General features: G+C 44.4%; 1 protein-coding gene across 1 annotated transcript in view; it reads right to left on the bottom strand.

Annotated features, from left to right (window-relative positions):
* Window positions 1-22,494, bottom strand: part of LOC131264375 (protein disks lost) — a 101,920-nt gene that overhangs the window by 1,424 nt on the left and 78,002 nt on the right. The window contains exons 4-9 of the mRNA XM_058266678.1: window positions 19,184-19,237; window positions 10,093-11,928; window positions 8,675-8,831; window positions 8,275-8,556; window positions 6,174-6,305; window positions 60-1,070 (exon numbers count right to left, since the gene is read on the bottom strand). Coding sequence (XP_058122661.1) covers window positions 60-1,070; window positions 6,174-6,305; window positions 8,275-8,556; window positions 8,675-8,831; window positions 10,093-11,928; window positions 19,184-19,237 — 3,472 coding nt within the window. The remainder of the gene's footprint in view (window positions 1-59; window positions 1,071-6,173; window positions 6,306-8,274; window positions 8,557-8,674; window positions 8,832-10,092; window positions 11,929-19,183; window positions 19,238-22,494) is intronic.

Here is a 22,494-nt window from a genome sequence, read left to right as displayed (position 1 = left end):
AACAGCGAAGGAATCTTTTATTCGTCATGTTTAGCGTTGGGGAATTTGGGACCACTTACCGAGATTCGTTTGCTTAGCATTTTCGGCACGTTGCCCTCCCAGGTGCCGTTAACGCTAGCGAGTGCCTCGCTGCAGATGTTGTAGATCTGTTGCCTCACATAGTGCACGTTACCCGTGCGTACCGTCGCTATCTGGTCGGTGACCGCTTTCTTCTTAGGCAGGAGATGCATCATCTGGAAGTCCTTTATGACGGCCGAAGTCGTCCGTTCGACGATGAATTCGACGGTTCGGCGTACGGAATGGCTTTGCGACTGCAGGAACGCTTCGATCAGCCGTTGCTGGACGTTCGCCGGTCCCGACTTGGAATGATTGTGTCCGGACTGGCCGAAGCTTTTCGACGATAGGTTGGCGGTGCTCGTTTCCAGTGGTGGTGTTGGTAACGCTTCGCTGGCCGTCGCTGCCTGAGGTGTCACAACTCCGGAATAACGCGTCGTGATGTGGCGATAGCGACCGGTCCGGGACACGGCCTTTTCCACCTTGGACGGCATCACGGAAACGCGAAAGTCGGCTAAAAACGGACAGGCAGCGCTGAGTACGGCTTCCAGCAGCGGATTGAATACGACTTCGGGGATCGTTGGGTCGTTTGGTTTGATGCTTTTCCGATTGGCAATGGGTGCTACGTTTGCGGACGATTCGGTGAGATGTTCCACCGTACCGTACCGTTCCATGGCCAACTGTTCTACGTGCATGGATGGCTCGTCGGACGACTCGGAAGAGTTAAAATACTCCTCGGGAACGTTGGACTGATCGAACAACCAGTCGAGACAGGAGCGCACGATGAACTTGGAGGTAGGAATGATGAACAGTTGGCGATTCGCGGACAAGCCGCACATGGCCGTCGCCTGGTAGATATCGCGCAGCATGTGGAACAGTTCTTCGTAGTAGCGCAGCCGGAGGGTAACTGCATCCAGCATGCTCAAATACTGCACGAGCCAGGGAACGGTGATGACCAGCTTTCGATCCACGACCGAACGTAATAGGATGGGCTTCACGTCGAACAGTGGTAGTAGCTGCAAGGAAAGCAAAAGATTCAGATTAGTGGATGATGAATGAAAACTACATTTTGCTCAGGTTAATATTGCATACCCAACTGCAGAAATAAGTTTGAATAAAACAATTAAGCGAGGCTCATTGCGCAACACTTTCGACTAACAGAAAGATAAAAGTAATGTCGGAATGGAAATCGCCAATCCAGAAGAACTTAGCCTCAACCGAAACTAATATACACTTACTCCAACCGATATACTAATGGCGAACACTTTTATTAAAACGTTTTTATGTTTTTTATTCGATTGACTCAATTCAAAAATGATTGTCTTTCATGAAACTTTTCAGAACTTCGTCAAATTTGCAAGTGGCTAATGTTTACTAATAATGGCGAGAAAATATACAATTTTTAAATGATAGGTATTGATAGGTAGCGTTTAGCACTTCAACTTCTTTTCCTAAATGAAAAATTTCCAAATGGCAGCGTCATACAGTTTGGAGTTGCTCTCCTCTGTGGTGAGAGTTTCAAAAGGTCTAAGTCTAAGATAAAATCTGTCCGGTGACTTATTTTTTAAAATTTTACAATAAATTTAACCAAAATATACAAATTAAACCAAAATATATTCGTATCATCGCTTCAAATTGATGGAAAATTCAATGTTATTTCACAAATTAGAAAGATTATATATTCTAGTTTTTTTATTTGAAATTATCGAGCGTACTTTCGAGTTAGTGTGGAATGACGTGCGAATCAACCTTGGATTTATCTTTACGACCGTACATACTGAAAACAAGGTACAGGAGACACATCTCACTACGAGATTGATCCCTTCGAATAACGTTTTCGTAGTTTAACTTCCATGGTGCCGTCTGCCGCCCACGATTTTCTACATTTAATCGATATGAAGCGTGAATTTTCTTTGTGCCGGAAAAAAGGGAATGCCCTCCCGGTTGGATTTTTCGAAAACAAAAATAACATTCGCAATAATAACAAAACCAACGTCATCGCCTACAGGGAAGACGGCTCAAGGATGTTTCCCGAGAGCAAAAACTTGTTCGTCCCTTTTCGTCGAGTAAACCTCCAGATCACCGCATCCATTGGAAGGGGGAGGGTGAGCGGATTGAATCCAATCGGAGAGGTCGGCCGATGTTCGGCGTGCCCGGAAAAATTACCGTAATGGTATCTTCTTACGATAATGGTTCTCGTAAGACATGCAACAGCTTTCACATCGGCGCCATCCTCCCCCCCGCGTATGTCGAGCTTTATCTCCCTGTCCCCCTCCTTCTCTTCCGTTCCCCTTCATCCACCCCTCGAGTGCCCCTTCACTGGGACCAACGCAGACAGCCATAAACAAATGCAAACGCACCCATCACCCCATCTCGACCAGGCGCGTCCACCATCAATCGGGATGATGGAAGCGAGCGCCTAAGACAGAGGAAGTAGACGTACGTCCCGGAAAATGGCAAGAAACATTATAACCCGTCTTGCTCGCGCAGACAAAGGCTATCGGACGTATCTGTGTATGCGTCTATCACAACACCGAGCCCTGGCTTTACTTTCCACTCCTGCGGGGCACGTTTGTCCTTTTCGTGCCGAAGACAACCGTTTCCCTTCGTCGGCCCGTAACCGATTCCCGGAGGAAAAAGAAGACATAGCGGAAAAGTAGCACATTCTGCGGCTTAGCAGTTGTTGTTAATGACGGGAGGGAAAGGAAATGGAACGCTACGAAGGGGGCTTTTCTTTGCGACAGGTTGAAATTGAATATCCTCTTCCGATCCACCCGTTGTATATTTAATGGGAGGAAGCGATTTGAAAGCTGTGTGCGCGCATATAAGCCTCGTGGCTCGAGGCGTGAAAATGAAAAATCAACAGTTGTGTTGCCACGGACGCACAGGAGCGGCTCCGAAACCTGACCCGAAGGGGACAGCTCCAAGCGGCAGGCGAGGAAAACAATAAAATCCGCCCTCCATATTACCGGCGTGCTGGCACTAGCAGCGCTGGCCGTTAAATAAAACAGTGAAGTGCTTCATCTTCAAAGAGGTGCCGTCGCAAGATTGAACAGCAGCGGTGTCCTCGCTTTTCGCCGTTGATATACGAACCCGGCGTATGTCATTCGGCGGAGTGACACTCAAAAAATGCAATAAAAATGTTGCTTTGAAAATGTGCCTCGTGTCCGTCCGTTCTCGTCGTCGCCGTTGGTTGCCGGTGAACCGGGGTTTTCCCAACCACGCAATCTGTCAGTCACATGGATTTGCCAACAAAGAATGAATGTCGCTTCAATGCCCACGCAGTGGAAATCCGTTGGCTCTCGGAGGCTTCTGCAGAGGCAAAGTTTTGCGCGGTGGATGCGTACGCCTGGTGAGGACACTTTGAGCAAGGCTCACAAACACATTCCCAAGCCCCTTACCATCGACTAACTGTTGCGGCTGACACAGGGATGGAAGGTGTTTAAATGTGCACAACACACCCCGCAGCTCGCACGCACCGAAACCACAGCGCAAACCCAGCTTCGGCCGGGATCAGGACCTTACGAACACCACCCCGGAGTGAAGATGAACGATTAGGACTGGACTAAAATAAAAAAAAGGTGGTTCGAATAAAATAACAAATAAAAAGACAAAGAAAGAGCTGCACACATACACCGAGCCTCTAATTCGTCCTGTAAAGGCACGTGAACCATACTGCCGATGGACAAAGGGGGATGACAGTGGAAGAATTTTCATTCTCATCTTTCATTCACAAGGAGATTTCCTAATGTGCTCAAATTTTCTGCTTTGTGTGTATTGATTTTTTAAAATGCAATTTATATTCGAATTTTAAAACCAAAAACTGCTAGATTAAATTTGGAATTAAATAATTACTTTTGAACAACTTTGAAAACAACAAATCTTGATTGAAATAAATGAACAGACAACTAAACCACGATTAATTTTCGATACCACAATGATACTGCGGCACTACAGACAGTTCTAAAACATATTATAGAAGTTTTTTTAAAGAAACAACTAAAAACTTATGGATCGTGGTTATTTGATTTAATATGCAGATGTCGTATTTCAATTCATGAAATTTTTACATTTTTGTTCTCGATTTTGCTCTTCATACAGTATCATCAAGTAGTAGAAGAAAATCTACTTAATGAATTTTATAAAAGGACGAAACGATATCAATTGTTTTTGTTTTTCATGCTCTATTTCTGCGGATGGGGGTGTTCATGGTGCAGTGGTAGCGCGAGGAAACACCACGCCACAGGTGTGGGATCGAATCTCGAGTCTGGCACCCCCCCTGGTATTACGAACGGCTGTCCACCGATCTATATAATATACCGTCTTTTCGGTCACCGAAAAATTCTCTTCGGAGAGAGAGAGGCCTTGGGGATGTCGTGCCACACAAAAACAATTATGCGGAATGTTTGATATAAGTTTCCAAAGCATTTCTAAAACAAAAATACAAATCTTTTCAGTAACCCGTAGACATTAAAATGAGAAAACTGTAATTTAAAATGTTTTTTACTTTAGCACAATAATCTTTCCCAACATTGTTATATTAGAACTGCACTTAGTTGAAATCTGCTAAATGTTTGTACATTTTAGTAAAAGTGACGTTGAGGAACATAATAGTTTGCCTGAAACATGCTTGTTTTATGAAGGAAAACATAATTTTTAGATATTGAAAATAATTCATTGGAAAACCTGTGTTCTTGCAGGAGTTGAATTTCTCTTGTTAGAAAATGGAAAGAGAGACAGCTGGGCTTTAAAAACCCACGGATTCAAATGCACAAATCAAAATTCAGCATGTGACTGGGTGAATTGTTCGCGCCCTATCATCATTTAATAAAAAGCCCAAACAAAGAGGCACCTCGTGCGCTTGGAGCCATGCAGTGGAAATGGGACCGGCGAAATTGAAATCAATTGCAAAACCGGGCCAAACGAAAGGGGCTGGGAGCAGGAAGAAGCCCGTGGCATCGGCTGGGAGCATCGGCCATTCCGTAGTCGGCCCATCACCAACACAACCGTACCGCGGGGCACACTTGTGCTAATAACGCACAGCGGCGCAGAAGTGCGCGGAGAACGCTGCCGCCGTTCGTGGCATTCCGGAATCGCACTCCCAGGAAGCTGAATGGGGTGAGCGGGATGGCCTCCAAAACAAACAGTAGTGGAGGGGTGCGGCGTGGCAACAGTTTACCGCTCTCCCCACGCGCCCGCCGTGCCCCACGTACCAAGCGATTATGCGCAACAAGCAGCAGCGTCCCGGCGAACCGGGCCGATACGTATGTATGTATGTGTTGGACTTGTTGGAAGTGCCGTCCTGGAAGTGAGTGTGGAAAATGTGCTCGTGCGTTGCTGCTTCCGGCAACGGCAAGAAAAACAAAACCCCGCAAAGCGACCGAACCGAAGCGTCGAGAGAATCCGCATTCGAGAGCGCATCCCGAGGTGATTCTCCCGGAGACGGGACACGGCGTGGAATGCGACACGGAAAGCCCATCCGACTGGCGCTCCATTTTCCCCCACAAAACGGGCCAACAGCTCGGGCTTCGGGCTCCCGCGCGTGGTTCTCACCAATACACACGCCCACCAGGGCCGGACGCGGCACTTTCTGCGCATGGTGGCATGAGCAGGCAATTTTCTTTGTTTTCACACTCGGCCCGGATCGGATCGGGCAACAAGGCCACCGAGCTAGACCATTCCGGCCAGCAGCCAGCTCGTGCATCGGCGGTCCCTACGTCCTGTTGCCCGCGTGACGTTTCACCAGAGAAGATGGAGAAAGTTCCATCGCTCAAAACTCGAACCAGACGGAGGTTGGACTCCTCCACCCCGCTCACGCTAGGCACCGATCCGGAAGGTTCCCAATGCGTCATACGGTCTCCGGCCTTGCACGACGGTTACCAGGATGATAGAAGAAGTGGATGATGCTCGAACCGGGTCCATAAAGCGACCAGCGGGTCCTCCGCTGGGTCATGGTTTATTATCACAGCAGTCGGGCATGAATGGCGGGATGAAATCAAAGGACCCCGCCATGCCCCCGTTGGCCACCTGCCGTTACTAATAATCCGGTATGTGCCCACTCTGCCTACAGTGAAAATGGGCAATAAATAATCGAAGCAACCAACCGGCCACCTACTCACCGTATTACGCAGCTCGATTTGTCGGTTTTCCACGATGGTGCTGCGACATCCTTCGTACTGGAATGGGCGCGCGATGATGAAACCGATGAATTTCGCCAGCACACGCATCGTTGCGATTGTTTCCGGGCGAACCTAGCAGGTGGGAGAAGGGAGAGAAACAAACAGACAATGTTTATGCAGAGAAAATTGAATGATTCATACCGACGGAAGGAATTTAGATGAGCGATTCATTCTAAAGCGAAAAATGTACTTTTATTCTAAAAAGAAACTTTGCCGCTGCATGATACGAGCCGGTCTCGTGTGCCGAGATAGCTCGATGGAGACAGATGTTTGAGGCGATTCGATGGAGACGCATGGTGTTTTATAACCTTATTCAGGGCGCTATTCACAAAACATGGGTAACTTTTCTATACGTTCTCAGTTGCATACGATAATACGTAGAAAAACTAAATTAAGCTTCGGTTTTCAAAGAAAGCTTGTTATAAAGTCCTGTCTAAACGCAATCCTCAAATTTCAAAATGATGTTATATGAAAAGCCATAGTACTTTACTAAAACTCAAACGGTAATTGAAAAAAAATTACATTTTCAAGACACAAAAGAGCTGAAAATTGAAAAAAGTCTGAATTGTAAAATAGAAGCATAACTAACTAATAAATACATATATGACCGAGTACCTTGAAAAGGCTGCGGAAACTGAAAAAATAAAGCTGTCTTTTAAATTCCTTGATTCATCATGAATACCTCCGAAAGATGTTTAATAACAAACAATAGTTATGACTGCAATCATAATTTCGTTACAAAGGGCTGATCAATTAACGAAAGTGGTTATGTCATGGAATTAAATTAATTTAGAATATTCTATGGCATTCTCACTGAGGTTGCCTTTTCAAGCAAATATGTTTATATTAGCTGGAATTTATTAATTATTTCACATGAGCACAAAAACATGAGTCTTGTCAAATGCGAGCTATTTGATATTTTTGCTAATAACTCATTCACTCACATAGATTAGATATTTGAATTGAACTTGTAACAATACAAATGTTTTATAAGTCGAATAAAAGATGAAAGAACTTTCGTTTACTTTTGCAAGTGTGTTAATTTAAAAAAAATTAAACTCGTTTTCAGTGAATACATCGCATTACGACGATTTGAATCGAGATAAATTGAATTGTAAAACCCTAAGCGACTTTATGCAGATTTGACTAGAGCCGTTGCTTATATCCGCAACACCCGTGTCACGCACAGTGAGAAGAGTCCGTAAAACCATCGCCCTTTTTGCGTTGTTAGAATTTCATGGCGAAGCGAATCAAGGGGTTCATTGAACTCTTCCCGCCATCGGTGCCACATCCGTGCTGCCCGGGTAAGGCCAGAACTCGTGAGGCTGTAATGGCGAACACAAGGTGGCATCACTGGTGTGTCCCGCTAACAGAAAGCCTCCAGCCAGTGCAAAATCCCTGCATTCCATTTCCGCCGCTTGCTGAGCGCCTGCCTCCACCGGCGAGGGTGTATTGAGAGAGCGGGCTTTGTTGCGCACAACAACGGCCGGCGGATGTTTATCGATCGGTTTCTGCTGCCACGTACCTGCACGCAGACACGTACAATTATAATTTCAATCGAGGGGTGCCGTCCCTTCCATGGTGTTTGATGAAAAATATTGCGCGCAATACCGAATGGCGAGTGGGTAAAATTTGGTGAACCCGTGTTTGTGGCGCAATCGGCTGAATATCCATCAAAGTAGTTTAAGGAAAAGGGATGCGCGTACGGCACTTCAAAGACATTTTAAAACGGAGCCTAAAATGTCGGTTCATTACGAGCGACGCAGTGCTTTTACTGCCTTCCGTTCGAACGTTTCAGCGTGTCGGTTACAGTTTTCTCTGTTTGTAGTCGCACGATGCGTTGTTTGTACACCAGACCACCCTCTTAAATAGGGAAACCATCGTGAACATCCGTCGTGCATCACCGGGGTGCGGTGATAACGAAGTTTTATCAATATTTGCCCCAAACACGCCCGTCGTTCGGTTGCGGTACACGCGTGTGGAGAGGGAAACCCAGTTTTCCAGCCCCATTTCCCACCGCCGGGGCGGATCGGGTACGTACCACATATTCGATGCGGTTTTTGTTCGTCGCGTCGGCGATGCTGAAAATGTCGTACGATGAGCCGTTCATCTGCAGCAGCTCGTGGATGAGGACCGCCTTCAGCTGCTCGATAAACATCGCATGCTTTTCGCTGGCCACGATGAAATCACGGAAGAACGTCTGGCTCCCCGGGAACAGGTACTGCGTGGAGAAGATGCTCGGGGCCACCAGCCGCTGCCGGAGCTTGGACAGCTTGGTCAGATCTATGCTCGGCAGTACCATCTGCAGCTCGCTGGCCGAGTTCTACAAGGAGAGCGAGAAAATGTGGGGAAGGAAGTTATCGTGCGGGTTCATAAAACGCACCGTTAAACGGGCCGCATGGATCCCCCGGCCCGGGGACGGTTTTTCTCCGTGTACTCACGTCAAAGTTGAACGATATTATCAGCTGGGCACTGAACAGTTTCGCCAAATGGGCCATGTTGATGGGATGCTGCAGAATGTCCAGCATGGCCCGCACCTTCGGGCCGAGCTTCGCCTCGAACTCCCAGCTCGGGCTGAGGTGCTCGCTTTCCCAGATTCTGCAACACGAAATTAGGTGGAACGATAAAGCAAAAACAAAAAAGGAAGGGGATGTTAATCACGAGAGAATATAGATTACAATTTAGCGACGTGTTGGGTAGCGGAGATTTGCCACGATTATGATGACTAACTGCGCCAATGATGCCATAACAAAGGCCCATTTGGGCGTAATTTGCAATTAGAGCGGGCGAATTTGATTAAAAAAGTACACTCGATTATCCGCAACTGATAGTACATTCGCTTGAATAAACAATGTACTAACCGTTTTATCTGAAAATGAGGTTCAAGAAATTAACTGGAAAAGCCATAAGATTTAATCAATATTTGATTTTAACACAAGCTAAATTGTAAAGTTTTAGTTTTATGTCTTAAAATTCATTTAGATTCGATGGAATTAGTCAGGTTGCAAAAAACGCCAAAAGCTAATACGTGACAATAATGTTACGCTGTAAAACAGTAAGAAGTAAACTTCTAAAGGGTTTATGATGAAAAATCCTCTTATGTTGTGATTGTGTTGTTTCGGTAAAAGTAAAATTCATCATTCATTTGGAAGTAGCTTTAACTTGGGAGGTGATAATTGACTAGAAGAGATGATGTTATGCACGGGAATAAGTCATACTGCATTATTTTTCTGGGCCAATTTCTGTGTTCGTGTCATTTAAAACATATCTTTTCCTTTTGTAAAATGTTAAAGAATTTAACTTCTTTTCATCCTAAACGAGGAACGAGAGAGTTGCAAACAATTCAAAATGGTATCAAAACCATGTGGGAACTGAAATTTGTTTTTTGTAATTCCCAATAAACAAAATTGGGTTATTGATAATTTGTGATGAAAGTGGCATAAATAAGCACAATACAGGCATTGAAATCTGAATATGCTTCTAGTAGTGATAAAATTCTACAATATCTGTTGTGTATATCGTAAGACTATGGAATCTCGAATCCCTGGAATTACGAACGGCTGACCACCGATCTATAATAAATACACAATAAAATACAATTTTACAGCACACAATTTCCAAACAGTACAAATTATTTCACAACTTTCTTTTTTACTTAGATGTAAAATATTTTACCCAGTCTCAAAGGAAATGACAATAAATTAAATTAAAAAAAGTTAAAATAATAAAGGATATACGCATAGAGGAAAGAAAAATATAAACCCTGGAGGCACAGGCATGTTACATACTTTAAAAATATGCATATGAAAAAAAAGTAGTTAATCCTAAATAGCACTTCAAAATGTGAAGGTATGTTTACCTGAGGATGGTGTAGAAAGAGTCCCGTTGCTTGTTGAACGCACCGAACTCCTTCACGGAAGGAAAGTGATCCTTCGTATCGTTTTCCTGCTGGTAGAACACGTTCGTGATGCTGCTGTTCGCCACCAGATCGCTGCTGTTGGCCGCCTGCTGGAGCGCAGCCGTCTCGAGTTTCACCTTTTGTGCCAGCGCTTCCCCCAGGAAGCCGTTCAACTTCGCCTGGAGGGCCGCCAGCTGCTCGTTCTCGACCACAACCCGCAGCGAGGTGCTGTCGAGCAGGGCGAGCAGCATCCGCTGCCGGTATAGGACTTCCGCTGCGAAGTAGACGCAATTGTGCGGGCAGCGCAGGACGCCGGTGAGATCGGTATCGGCGGGCGGGGGCTCGACCGGCGCGAACCGTTCCGTGCTGACCAGATTGATGAGGTACGCCAGCTCGTTGAGCACGTTCGGTACGAGGTTGAGATCCATCAGCAGGGCAAAGACGGCCACCAGGCGATCGATGGTGGCTTTCTGCGTGACCTTGGCGAATTCGATCACCAGTAGGTTCCTCGAGCTGGTGTCTGTGTGGCTTTCGTTGCCACAGGTCGGTCGGTCAGCCGCGGGTGGTTCTACGAGCGGGCTGATGGCTTCGAGCTGCCCGAACGATGACTGCAACGACTGCTTGGCACGCACCGCCCGTCGCTGTTGGGCCTGTTCCGCTTCGAAATCGGTTCGGATCTCATCCTTCAGCCGGCGCAACATTCCGCGAGGATCTTCGACGGTGGGCTCCTGTTCCGTGCTGGCGATCGACACGAGATTGTTTTCCGACTTGAGCGACGACGAGGTGAAATCGTGCCTGGCGGACACGGTCCTGCTGACCGTGGTGGGTGCGATGCGTCTTCCGCGGGTCACTTTCTTCCCCGTCGACGTGGCTTCCGAAGGCTCGGATCGTTGCAGGATGGAAACACGTCGCTTCTGGTCCTCCTCGATGGGATCCTTCTTCGGCGTGGATGTGACCGAGGCCATACTTAGCTGCGGGAAATCTTGCTCCTGAAACAGCGAGCTGTTGTGGCTCTGAGTCGAGGGTGATGCCAGCCCCTGGCCACACAGTTCGGCGCTGAGATTGGCCCCGGTTAGCGGCGACCGGCGGTGGCTTTTCTGTGACTTCATCGAGTGCGTGACGATGAAGTCGCCCAGGCAAGGTGAGCCGGTTTTGCTACGTCGTCCTCCTCCACCACCACCACCACCACCATCGCTGACCCCGCTGACCTCTGTGCAACGCTGCGATCCGTTAGTCGCGCTCGGTGAAGGTTGCGAGACCTCCAGACTTCCGTTGCGCGACGCTCCGTACTGTGCCGTTGGTTTCCCACGGCCGCCACCGGAGTGCTGGATGGGAGTGCTGGTGTAGGACGTCATCAGGTTGCTTCCTCGCGAGACATCCGAACCGGTTGGAGGTGGTGGAGTGGAGCAGATCCCGGCCACCCTCTGGAGGCTGGTTCGGGGCGTGGAGCATCCGTTGGCCGGCGGTCCTTGGGCCAACGGACAGCGTTTCGGTGTGGTGCCGGTCGCGCCAACCCACTGCCGCTCGTCCTCGCCGGCGTTCGATGGACCACCGCCGTGCTGTTCGAAGAGTTTGCGCGCTATCAAGTGTCCTCCTTCCCGGCTTCCGGCGGTGTCGGGTTCGCCCAGTGCCCGACCTTTGGCGACCGGGGTTGAGGTGTGCGATACACCGGACGCTGCGTAACCGGAGCCGTCGATGATTGACGATTTCCGCAGCGAACCCATCGATTCGCCCTCGAACGCGGTGGGCACCTTTCTCGGCGTGTCGCATTTCGCCGGCGGAGCGTACCGGGACAGGCTGGAACGAACGAAAGGAAAAGGCAACCGATAATTAGGCCACGGGGAAACGCAAGAGTACGTGAGATGAATCGAACGCGGGAGCGCACGATGGAGCGAAGCCGGGATAAAAATCAAAAATTCATTTTTGGATTTAAGAAAAATGACATATGTTTTCTTAAACTACAAGATGAAACTAAGAAATGACCCAAAAACTAGAGCCCCTGTTCTTCCAGGTTCTGAGAAACAGCCCGTCAAAGTCAAGATTTGTGAAAATATTGCGTGAAAAATTGAAAAAAATCCATCAACTTTGAAGGTTTGTAACTCCTATAATAATGGTCGGAATCGAATTTCAAGTACAGTTTTGGAAAGCTATATTATCAAGCTTTAAAATTGTTGACAGTTTAAGTAATTTGAAATTGAAAGTCACAAAATATTAAGCATTGTTTCGCAAAACTCCTGGAAATTTTTTCAATTTTCTGTCTTTAACCTTACGCCATCGCTAAGGATTGTGAAAGATTGTAATATGATGCATACCCACTTATAGTCTAGAATGTTTTGTAACAATAAATGATAGTTTTTTTTGCGCATACGCGCGCATCTTTACGTTATTCTGTACTTTATATGTGAAGCTTATAGTTTATCACCTACTAGGCGTCTCCATCATGCCATATGCAACATCATGTGTGGTAAGAAATATATGAAATTCTCATTCAATCAAATATAGGTCGATGATCGTATCATAAAAATGTGAAGCAGGGTAGTGGTTGAACATCACGTAAAAGGGGAAAGACAAGCCAAGTCAATGGCAAAGAATGAAATTTGGTTTGGTTTGCTTTGAATGTATTAGGTCGCTTTTTCTTGTTCTACAGCTCACAAACCCATCTTTTTATACCCACAATTCCTATTAATAATGTACCCTACACTAACATTCTGTTCTGTTTGTACCCTTACCTGTAAAAGTTGAAGTTAATCTTCAAGAGTTGGTGAATCACACTGCGTGTAGAATAATTGAAATGCAAAAAGTAGAAATCTTGCTGCACTTTTCATCTTCTTTGTGTGATTCACTAAGCGTCGTATTATTGCGCTCGTGGGGCATTGACGGATCTAGTGGACACAGCATTTACAATCAACTGATTCATGGTTCCGGAGAAAATACTGCATCAGACAGTGATTTACTAGTATATCTAGTACTAGTAACTCCTATCCGTCTTTCATTTATTAGTGACAATTCAGATATCATCTGGATAAACTTGATGCCCCAAAGTGTTAGGTTTTGCAGGCTAATTGTGATCAAGTTTGCGAAAGATTCAAAAGAAAAAGTTATACAAACAGTAGATGAAATCAAACGCCAAGTAACCAGGTTAGTTCCTTTTACAATTCAGCTTAATGAAACAAGTTATGTGACGGTAAATTATTCATTTTACATGAGTTGAATTGAAGGAAAAATTTTGGCATATTTAACCGACACTATGTATACGCAAACATGTTGTATATATGGTGCAAAACCAACAGAAATGAACAGTGTAAAGCACTTATAAAATGGATTTAATCAAAATCCTGAGAATTTATCTTATGACTTATATTCTACTACACTGCACTGTTGGATGAGATTTTTCGAATGCTTGCCTCATACTTCGTACAGAATTGAATTTAAAAAACGGAAGGTAACTTAAAAATTATAAAAACATGCACAATCATCGAAAAAAATTGTATTGGAAAAGATGTACAAGGAATTTGGTGTTAAAGTAGATGAACCAAATATTTGTCGTCGGGCTTTTTCAAACATAGAAAAATTGAGCGATATATTGCAAATAGAAACAGAACTTATAGAAAGGTTTCTAAATATTTTAATAGCCATCAACTGTTCACAGCCTTCAAATCCAAAAACTATTAGTATATATTACAAAGACACATACATGTTTTACATACATCATTACAGTTGGTACAAAATGCCTTCTACTGTCCACAAAGTTCTTGCGCATGTAAATGTCCCAGCAAAATTGGGATCCTTAGGAGAGGAAGCAGCAGAAGGTAGAAATAAATAATGAAGAAGGTATAGAAGAGAACACATCCGTCAAATGTAACGAGAATTCAATATTAAAGACATTTTTATGAGAGCATTACAATCATCCGATCCATACATTTCAACAATATCTCTGGCTAAATCGTTAAAAAATTAAAAATAAATCCCATACCCAGACGCAGTAAAACCCTTTTTCGTAGATTACAGATCCTCAAATAGTAATAGTCCCTTGCCAATTCAAAACCAAGAAGATAATGGTACAAGTTCAGAATATTCAAATAGTAGCTCTTCGTTAGGAGACGTTATGTCCACGTTAGATGCTTTGAATATCAATTATATTCCAAATGACAATATTTTGAATGAAAGTTTTTAGTAAATTTAGTTTGTTTTGTATCAAACTTAAAAAAATCTTTAAGTTAATATAAAAAAGAAAATTGAAAAAAAAATGCACCCAAAGAAAATTCCAAAAATTTGTGGTTTTTGCAGCGCCACCTGGCGGGATTGTCCTGAAACATCATAATTTCATGTAATATAATAGTATTACACGATATTACAATGAAAAAATTGCAAAACATTTGATTCCGAATTTTATCCCGGCAATTTGCTCTTTTTGCTCCATAGTGGAGCGGTCGGAAGAAATATGCTGACAAGTAATGCTAGTGTAAATAAAGGAATAGCTTAAATATAAGGACCTTCCTGAAGGATGTTTGTAATGTAAGTCTCAAAGAGTTTGTTTTAAAACAAATTTGATCGAAGTATGATAGAGTATTACGGTGAAAATTAAAAAAAAATGAAATATGCACCAGACATATGAATACAAAACAGAAGAATTTAATTAACAAGAACGAAGTTATTTCTTTTGAGAGATTTAAGTTAAAGTTATTATCTGATGAAATAATGTTTATTAATTTTAATTAGGTTTGAAAGCATGAAATACTCATTAATATATTTGACGAAATTGGAAAAAATTAGAATAAAATACGATGAAACGCAATTGAAGTTGAACCAAAAGGTTTATTCTGAAAAAAAAAATCGTTTAAAATTTCTACAAAAAGAATTGCCATGTATTTAGTAGCACCCCAATCGTTTCAATAAAAAAATGGAATAAAAAGGATTTTATGCTCTGCAAAGTAACTTAGAATACGAAAAGTAAACTAAAACCACAGATATCCAATGGATAGTGTTTTTTTTTTAAATTGGATAACATAGCAACATATTTGACTATCATAGAACTTATGTTTGTATCTCTTTTGCTACGGATCGAATTGAGCTTAGTTGATACATCTTTTTTTTAAAGATAGTCTTACACAGCATGCAATCGTCCCTGCTGCTTTTGAAATAGACCTGAATTTAATTTAAAATCCATAAAACTTCTATTGACATTCAGTTTATCGGATTGACATGCGTTTTGTAGATCGATAATAAAGCTAGAACTTACAGATAATCGTCTCCCGGTGTGCACACAATAATAAAAACACGCAGCTCCAAGCAACAAGTTGAGTCCACGTGTTGTTCTTAAGACACGGCGAGGCGGGAAGGGCTGAGAGTAGCCACCCATCAGTCTTCAGCGTGTCAAAAGTTATGCTGATTATGTGTACGCACATTCTCACGGGATCAAAACAAAGACGAGGTAAGCGAACGGAAAAAACGTGCTCAAACCGGCCGAACGGCGGTACGACGAACTCATTAAGATTAGGTCGCCGCGATAATGACATAAAAAGGGGCCACGGGCAAAAGCTTCCCTCCTCGCCCACCTTGCGTGTAATTAAACCCCCGAAGACCCAACACTTCCGTAACGATCAACGCAACGATCGGCGTTTGTTGTCGGCACAGGTTGTAAAGTTATTGCTGATTTTTTTTTCTTCTGACTCAACTTTATTCTGCCTCTTTACTGTTTCGATCTGCTTTGTCTCCCGGTGGGGTGGTTTCCCCCCTAGGTTCCCCTTTTTCTTTCTATTTGCTTACGAGATTGGTGCTGCCTCGATGCCTCTCTACCTCTCTCGCTCTTTCTGTCTCTCTCTACCTCTCTCTCTGTGGGCTCTTCGGTTTTCTTTTTCCTTTCCGTTCCGTTTAATCACGAGGCTTAAAATAGAAATGGTTCGCGCACCAGCGCGCACAAGAAAGTTCAAGGTCGAGCAAAAAAGCTCTTCTCACCGTATGACAGGGTGGCCCGGTCCGGTCGCTGCCTCCAGCTCTGTATGCTCCCCCCCCCCCCCCCCCCGCCACCCCGTTAACTTCCGCCACCCTCGTATCATCATCCCTCGCCGGTCGCACCGGCAGATCGTATCGGTGGAGGGAGGTTCGCAACACGCAGCATACTTTAGCGGTGTGTGCACATCTCACAAGAATGGCAAAGAAGTCGTTGAACGCGCGGCTGAAGAACGCTAAGCGCTACATACATTGCGATCCTCGCTTTTAATCCTCGTTATCGAACGTTGCTTGCCCCTCGGACAGGATGATCCGGCTTCCTTCACAATAAGTGAGTTTCTTCTTCGTCCGCACCTTCGTTCTGTCGATGACCTAGCTTTTTTCTCCACCAATGCCGAATTACACGGATTGGATAATTGATACATTCCAACGATAATGGCAATCTAGCCACCTTAGACCTGAATTTGCCTTCGGCCCGAAACTTACGAGATTAATTATTCGAGTTTTGAATTAGCCAACACGTGTGAGCTTTATTGGATTTTTTAAAAGTTTATATAACTTTTAAATAAGAAAGGGTACCAATTATTAGTTAGTATTTAATGTGAAAATCGTTTTCACGATAAGACGTCAGTAATTCCTAGGATGAGAATACAATAGAAACAACAACCAAGAAAATCTATAGAGGGAAACCCGTTTTTCTTACTTTTACAAAAGAGGTTGCTCTCAAGGTAAATTACATTTGAAACGTTCGTAACTCTACCCAGAAAAGGTATGGAATGCACATCTATTAACAAGATAAAGTCATTCTTTCTTTAAATCCTTGGATTTCGAAGGTCTTTTGTCTTATCGATTACTACACGAAGTCGCAATTTTAACCATCTTGGCGAGAAACGATTCCTTTCTGAAAATGATAGAGTCAATCCATCTCGCAGGGAAACTGATTCAGGAGGAATTGTCGCAATTTTTAAGAGACATCCATTTAAAAAAAAACTATCTCAGGGAGAAAGTTAAATGCCAATTGAAATTGTTTCCGCCGTATGTAGCCATTTGCATCTCTAAAGTTACCTAGGTTACCCAATACTTATAGGAAAATCACAGGAAAATACGTTGGAAGCAAGCCTGGAAGAATGGTGGTGAGATTTAAAAAAATATGTTGTATCGAAAACTCTAATAACTGGTGTAAATCAAGATTATTAACTACTATGTAAAGATAAATTTTGTATCACTTTGATAAACGGAGTACAAAAGTTTTAATTTTAAATTCACTCATCTTGCTCTCGTACGCATATTTGTACGATCTCCAAAACTATAAGAATAGGAGTTTTCAGTTCTTCTCTTACTGCGAAGCAGCGATGTGGTAAGTACTGAAAGACAAATCTGAATTTCTTTATTTAATTCATAACAAGCACATGTGAAATTTAACTTATATAGAGTTTTAAATAAATTTATAAAAAGAATCGTGAAAGATACGCGAACAGTTGGTTTTAAATGAAATTCAATTAAATCATCAGCCAAAACATGGGATGAAAGAAACATAAAAGCTCGGTTTTAAAGTCCGTATATGTGAGTGCTTCAATGTTGCACAAAAGGCCCACGGGACGGAACAGTAAGGCATTACGGTGCGCGGGAAACATTTGCCGCACTTAAAAAGTCAACGTTCTGCAAACCATCCAGCAACCTCGCATCGGAAGAGGAAAATGAATGGCTCGAAATGGCACCGCAATTCGGTGGAATATGTAACGGGCAAAGGCCTAGGCACCCCAACCCGTCCCGCCTATGGCCCCTTGGCATCGGGCCTGCAGTGGTTCTTCTGCACGTTGCCAGCGCATAACAACGGCCGCCTGCTTCGCCTCATGGTCACGGCCGCCGCCCCCAGCACAGCTCAGAACACCCTGCGTTCCTTTCCACTCTCCGCTGTCGCACGGCATCGTCTCCCGCTCGGTCGCACTTTGTCCGCGTTTGCATGGGGCTTCCTAAAGGCCCATTGGGTGAACGCAACGAAGCGACTAACGTCGTCGTCGCACTATAGTGTGTGCGCTGCCGCCCCATCCAACCCGGCTAGGCGAGGTTGTAGTAATCGCGCCGGAAACTTGTTACTCGCGGCGCGACGACGCAACCCGTGTGAATCCGGTGATCAGTCAAGTTCAAGTTCGAGATCGTTTCCTTGTACGGGAGAAGGGGGGGCGAGACGAGCGGAGGCGGTGGGCCGCGGTTCACAAGAGGCCAAAGAACTTTCGTTTTTATGCGGGCAGCACACCCGGTTCCCGGCGGCATTTTGCTTGCAGCATGTTGCTAGGTTCTCTTGCGGAATATAGCAAGTGCATTTCATTAATTTTATTTGGAGAATTTTTCGAAAGTCTCCAAAGTGTGAACAAAAACGAGTTAAAATAGCTAGGAGTTGTTTATAAACAAAAACTCTGATAATTGCGCCACACCTCTTGTAAAGCATATAACAAATCAAGAACATTCCGATAGTAACAATTATCAGCCAAAAAAAAAAACATTATTGTCGAATTGCACGTAACAAGTACAACACATTCAACATAATTCAGACAGCTTGAGACTTGTAGTAAATTTTTGAATCAAAAGAGACTTAAACATTTCCAGAGTATACATTCTGGGTATACATTTTCGAAGTGTTTCTAGGTTAATGTAAGATAGGATGTCATTCTAGTAAAATTTAAGAAATAGAGCCTGATCGATAGGATTTCAATTGTCCGTAGGTTCTAGCAATACGTTTACTAAACAAATTTATAGAAATTTCTTTGATGGTTTTTTATTTAAAAAATATTTAATTAATGTTCACGTAGGTTAGTTTTATGATCTACAAAACTACGATTAGGAGTTCAAAAATAAAGATTTCAGTAAATCAAAAAGTTTTGAATTCTACCTGAAGAATACTAACAATTTCTATCTTCTGTTCAAATACGGCTTACCGCAGATCTAAAGAGAGTTAAATATGTCATAAATGCTGTTTCTTACAACGTTATATCCGGCACAATCTTTATTTTTTAGCAATAATATTGAGAGATCAATCTGACATTTATCCAAAAAAGAAATATGAATATGAAATATTGTGTAATGATATGATGCGTGTACTTACTCTTCCGTTTGCGCGCGTATAAACCCGATGAAATAGTTGGCGAATGACTCGATACTGTGCTGTTGTGGTTCATGGTTCTGCTCCACCGAAAAGATCGTCGATCGCCGGCATCCGTCAGTCGTGATCGGGCGAATGAAGAAACATGAGAAGAAAGAGAAAAAAATAGAACGAAAAAACATTAGGGAAATGGCGGTAAGGAACATCAAAACCGGCGATTTCTAAAGCGATCATTATTATTGGCTGGAAGCGCGCGTGTGATCGGGAAGGTGGTGGTTTTTTGCGTTCCACGCAAAATTCTGCTGCCTCACCCTACTCTGCAGCAGAGCGGAGCTATCGAAGCAAACATTCTCCAAGTACGTCCGGAGTTCGTTCGTCCGCTCGGGGACCTGTTCCCGATCACGATTACCTTCGGATTCGCGCGAATGTGGCGTTCATTGACACGCGGGCTGAAGATCAAGATCAACCGTCAAGAGCCTTCGTCATCATCGCCATCGGCAGCAGGTCCAGCAGCAATTGGACCGGTTAGTGTGCGAATCGGCTGACCGAAGCTGACCGAGCCATCGATCGAGCCGTATTGGCAATAATTTGTGCTTTGTATTACCGCCTTTTTAGCGGGCCACCTTGCTTTGTGAGTTGCTGGCTGTATGTCGAGGACTTCCCTTTCCCAGAAGTGACCCTCCCGGACCTCGTCCTCCAACCGGACGGCCTTCCTTTCTCGGGGCCGATGGATTCCGAAATATCGCAACTACTGTCACATTTGCGCCCGCCGAGGAACTTGATCTTGTTGACACACATGTGCAGACACACATGGCAGCCTTCGCGCTTTTTCATTGCCTCACACGATTCCGGGGGTACCATCGCGAGTTGAAGATTCTTCTTCTTTCCTATTTTTCTTATCTTACGTTCGTCTACGGACCGGTGTTGAACTTGTTGCTGTGTATTGTCACCGGTCCGCATGGTTAACCCTTGAGGGATCCCACTTTCAATTTTCCTCCTTTTTCGTCTTTAAAGAAACAACTTTTCATTTATTAGGTACAAATAGTTTGAATGTGCAGTAAAATTTTTAAGATAATAGTTTTTAGATTGTATAGAATTATAAAATGCATGTGATTATAAAATGACGCTTAAATAATGACATTTTTAATCTTATTTGAGGTCCCTGTATTTGGTAGCTACAAATAAACTGATAAATTCATATTGTAAAATATTTGTCATATTTTCGATGACCAACTATTTTAAGACGGTCTGTAAAACTAGGAATATTGTTTGAAGATTTACGGAACGCTAAAAATAAATGCGATCATATGTTCGACAAAAAAAAACATAACACAATTAACAACATACGAGAAAAACTAGGAACAAACAAACACTGATAAAAAACTAGACGAAATTCTGCAAATGGTAGCGTTTAGCTGTTCAAAAGCAACAAAAATATAATTTGGGAGAGCGTTTAAAAAAGGAGAATATAAAGGCAAAACGCTTAAACCTATCTTATTTGATGTGAAACAACTGTGAAATTGGCACCCCACGAAAAAAAAGTAGGGAAAAAAGTCTAGGCAAAACAAACGCTGATAAAACACTAGCCGAAATACTGCAAATGATTGCATGCAACTGTTTAACAGCAGCAAAAATATAGTTCGGGATTGTGTTTAAAAAAGGAAAACACAAACGCAAAGTGCTTAACGCGGTCTTATTTGTTGTAAAACAAATGCACGAGACAAAATATATAAACGAATCAAACGGCCGTTGAAAAACAAAGGAAAACAAGTGTTCATGACGTTGCAGGGGATTTTGGCACGCAATATCGACAAACCTTCTTTCAGCGTGATTGTAAAATTGAAGATTGAAAGATTCCTAAGCTCTCTTCGCAAAACAAGCTGCAAAATTCGGTTGGACCACGATGTTAAGGGTTAGCCGGTCAATGAAACCGAAAGCATGCGGTTGCGGTAGCGCCCATCCGAACAGCAGCGAGTAGCGTGGCCCTGGAAGCTGACGATCGACGGTGACAGAGTGGCATACTAAGCACCCCCTAGACAGCGTTCCCACCGATCAAGAAAAGCAACTGAACGTGCTCACCAAGCAAACTCATCGGCCCATCGCTGATCAAGTTGTGGCGGCAGTCGTCAAATTCTCCTAATTGCGCCCAACCCCCGTGTGTAGTTTGGGTTCCTGCCCACCAGCCAAGACCAACGGCGAAGTCGAGCCATCTCCAGGAACCTCGCGAGGATGGTGGAAGGCGCAGAAAGAGGCGGAAGAAGAAACCTTGAACTAGCATTAACCTCCAATTTGAAACGGAGGAAGTCGGCCGTCTGCAAAACGGCGGTGCGCTGGCATCCCTCGTGGCGAAATATCGTTTCCTGACCCGGGGATATCCTGCCTAGAACGTGAGATGGCAGGGACTCTGGTGTGGTCGTCCGATCGATTCCGGAGGGGATCTTCAGCTGTGGTATTCGGCTATCGAGCTATCAACAGTGCGTGTGTCGATCCGTAAGATATTCCTCGCACCTAGCAGCATGTGGTCAACAGAGCCCTCTTTGGAATTCACAAGAGGATGTGTAGTCTTCCCTAGCTCTTAGGAGGCACGGACTAGAAGGCGACGAAAGCAAGAGTGGTTTATCATTCCACGGGCTCGAGCAGTCGATCGAGAGGAAGGTGGTACCGCCATCAGGTTGTAACTTTGGTCTTCAAACACATCTCTCTCGATCACCAAACCTATTCTTCGCGTTCGTTGGCCTCGCGATGGAACGGAAGTCCCCGATTTATGTCTTCTTCAGCCGCTTTAGCGGCTTCTTCAGCTCCAACAGCTCATCCGAACCTCACTTTTTTTTACCGGTCGTCCGCTTCGTGTCGCCCCCCCCCCCCCGCCCTTCTTCCCGCCCTCGCCACCCCTCCGCCACGTACGTGATCGTTTTGTTCGGACAACTTCCGCCCGGACACAGAGCCTACAGCGACCGGAGAGCAAGCAACAGCGCTGCCCGGTTTAGAATGTTTTTCGTTTTGTCTTTCGCCAGTTTCCCATCCATGCTAATTCATGTGCGGTTTTTAAGGTACTTGTAAATCTTCGCTCCTTCAGCCATTCGCACGCTCCGCCGTGGTTCAATGGCCTTCCCCCTCCCCAAGTCCGCAAGCGCCAACACTTCGTGTGCTGCTCTCTTTCAAGTTCGAGAGACTTGCCTGAAGATCAAGGTCTCTGCGTCCCTCACGCGCGCGCGCCACCGTTTTCGCCTCCGTTGTCCATTCACGTACGGCGGTTTCCTCTCCTCCACTCCCCGAGCCGACCGTTCGGGGTGGTTCTGCCCTTTCTACTTCTT

Source organism: Anopheles coustani, chromosome 2 (genome assembly GCF_943734705.1).
Source record: "Anopheles coustani chromosome 2, idAnoCousDA_361_x.2, whole genome shotgun sequence".
NCBI lineage: Eukaryota > Metazoa > Arthropoda > Insecta > Diptera > Culicidae > Anopheles > Anopheles coustani.
The sequence above is the reverse complement of the archived record's forward strand: the minus strand, read 5'-3'. Positions and strand labels throughout refer to the sequence as shown.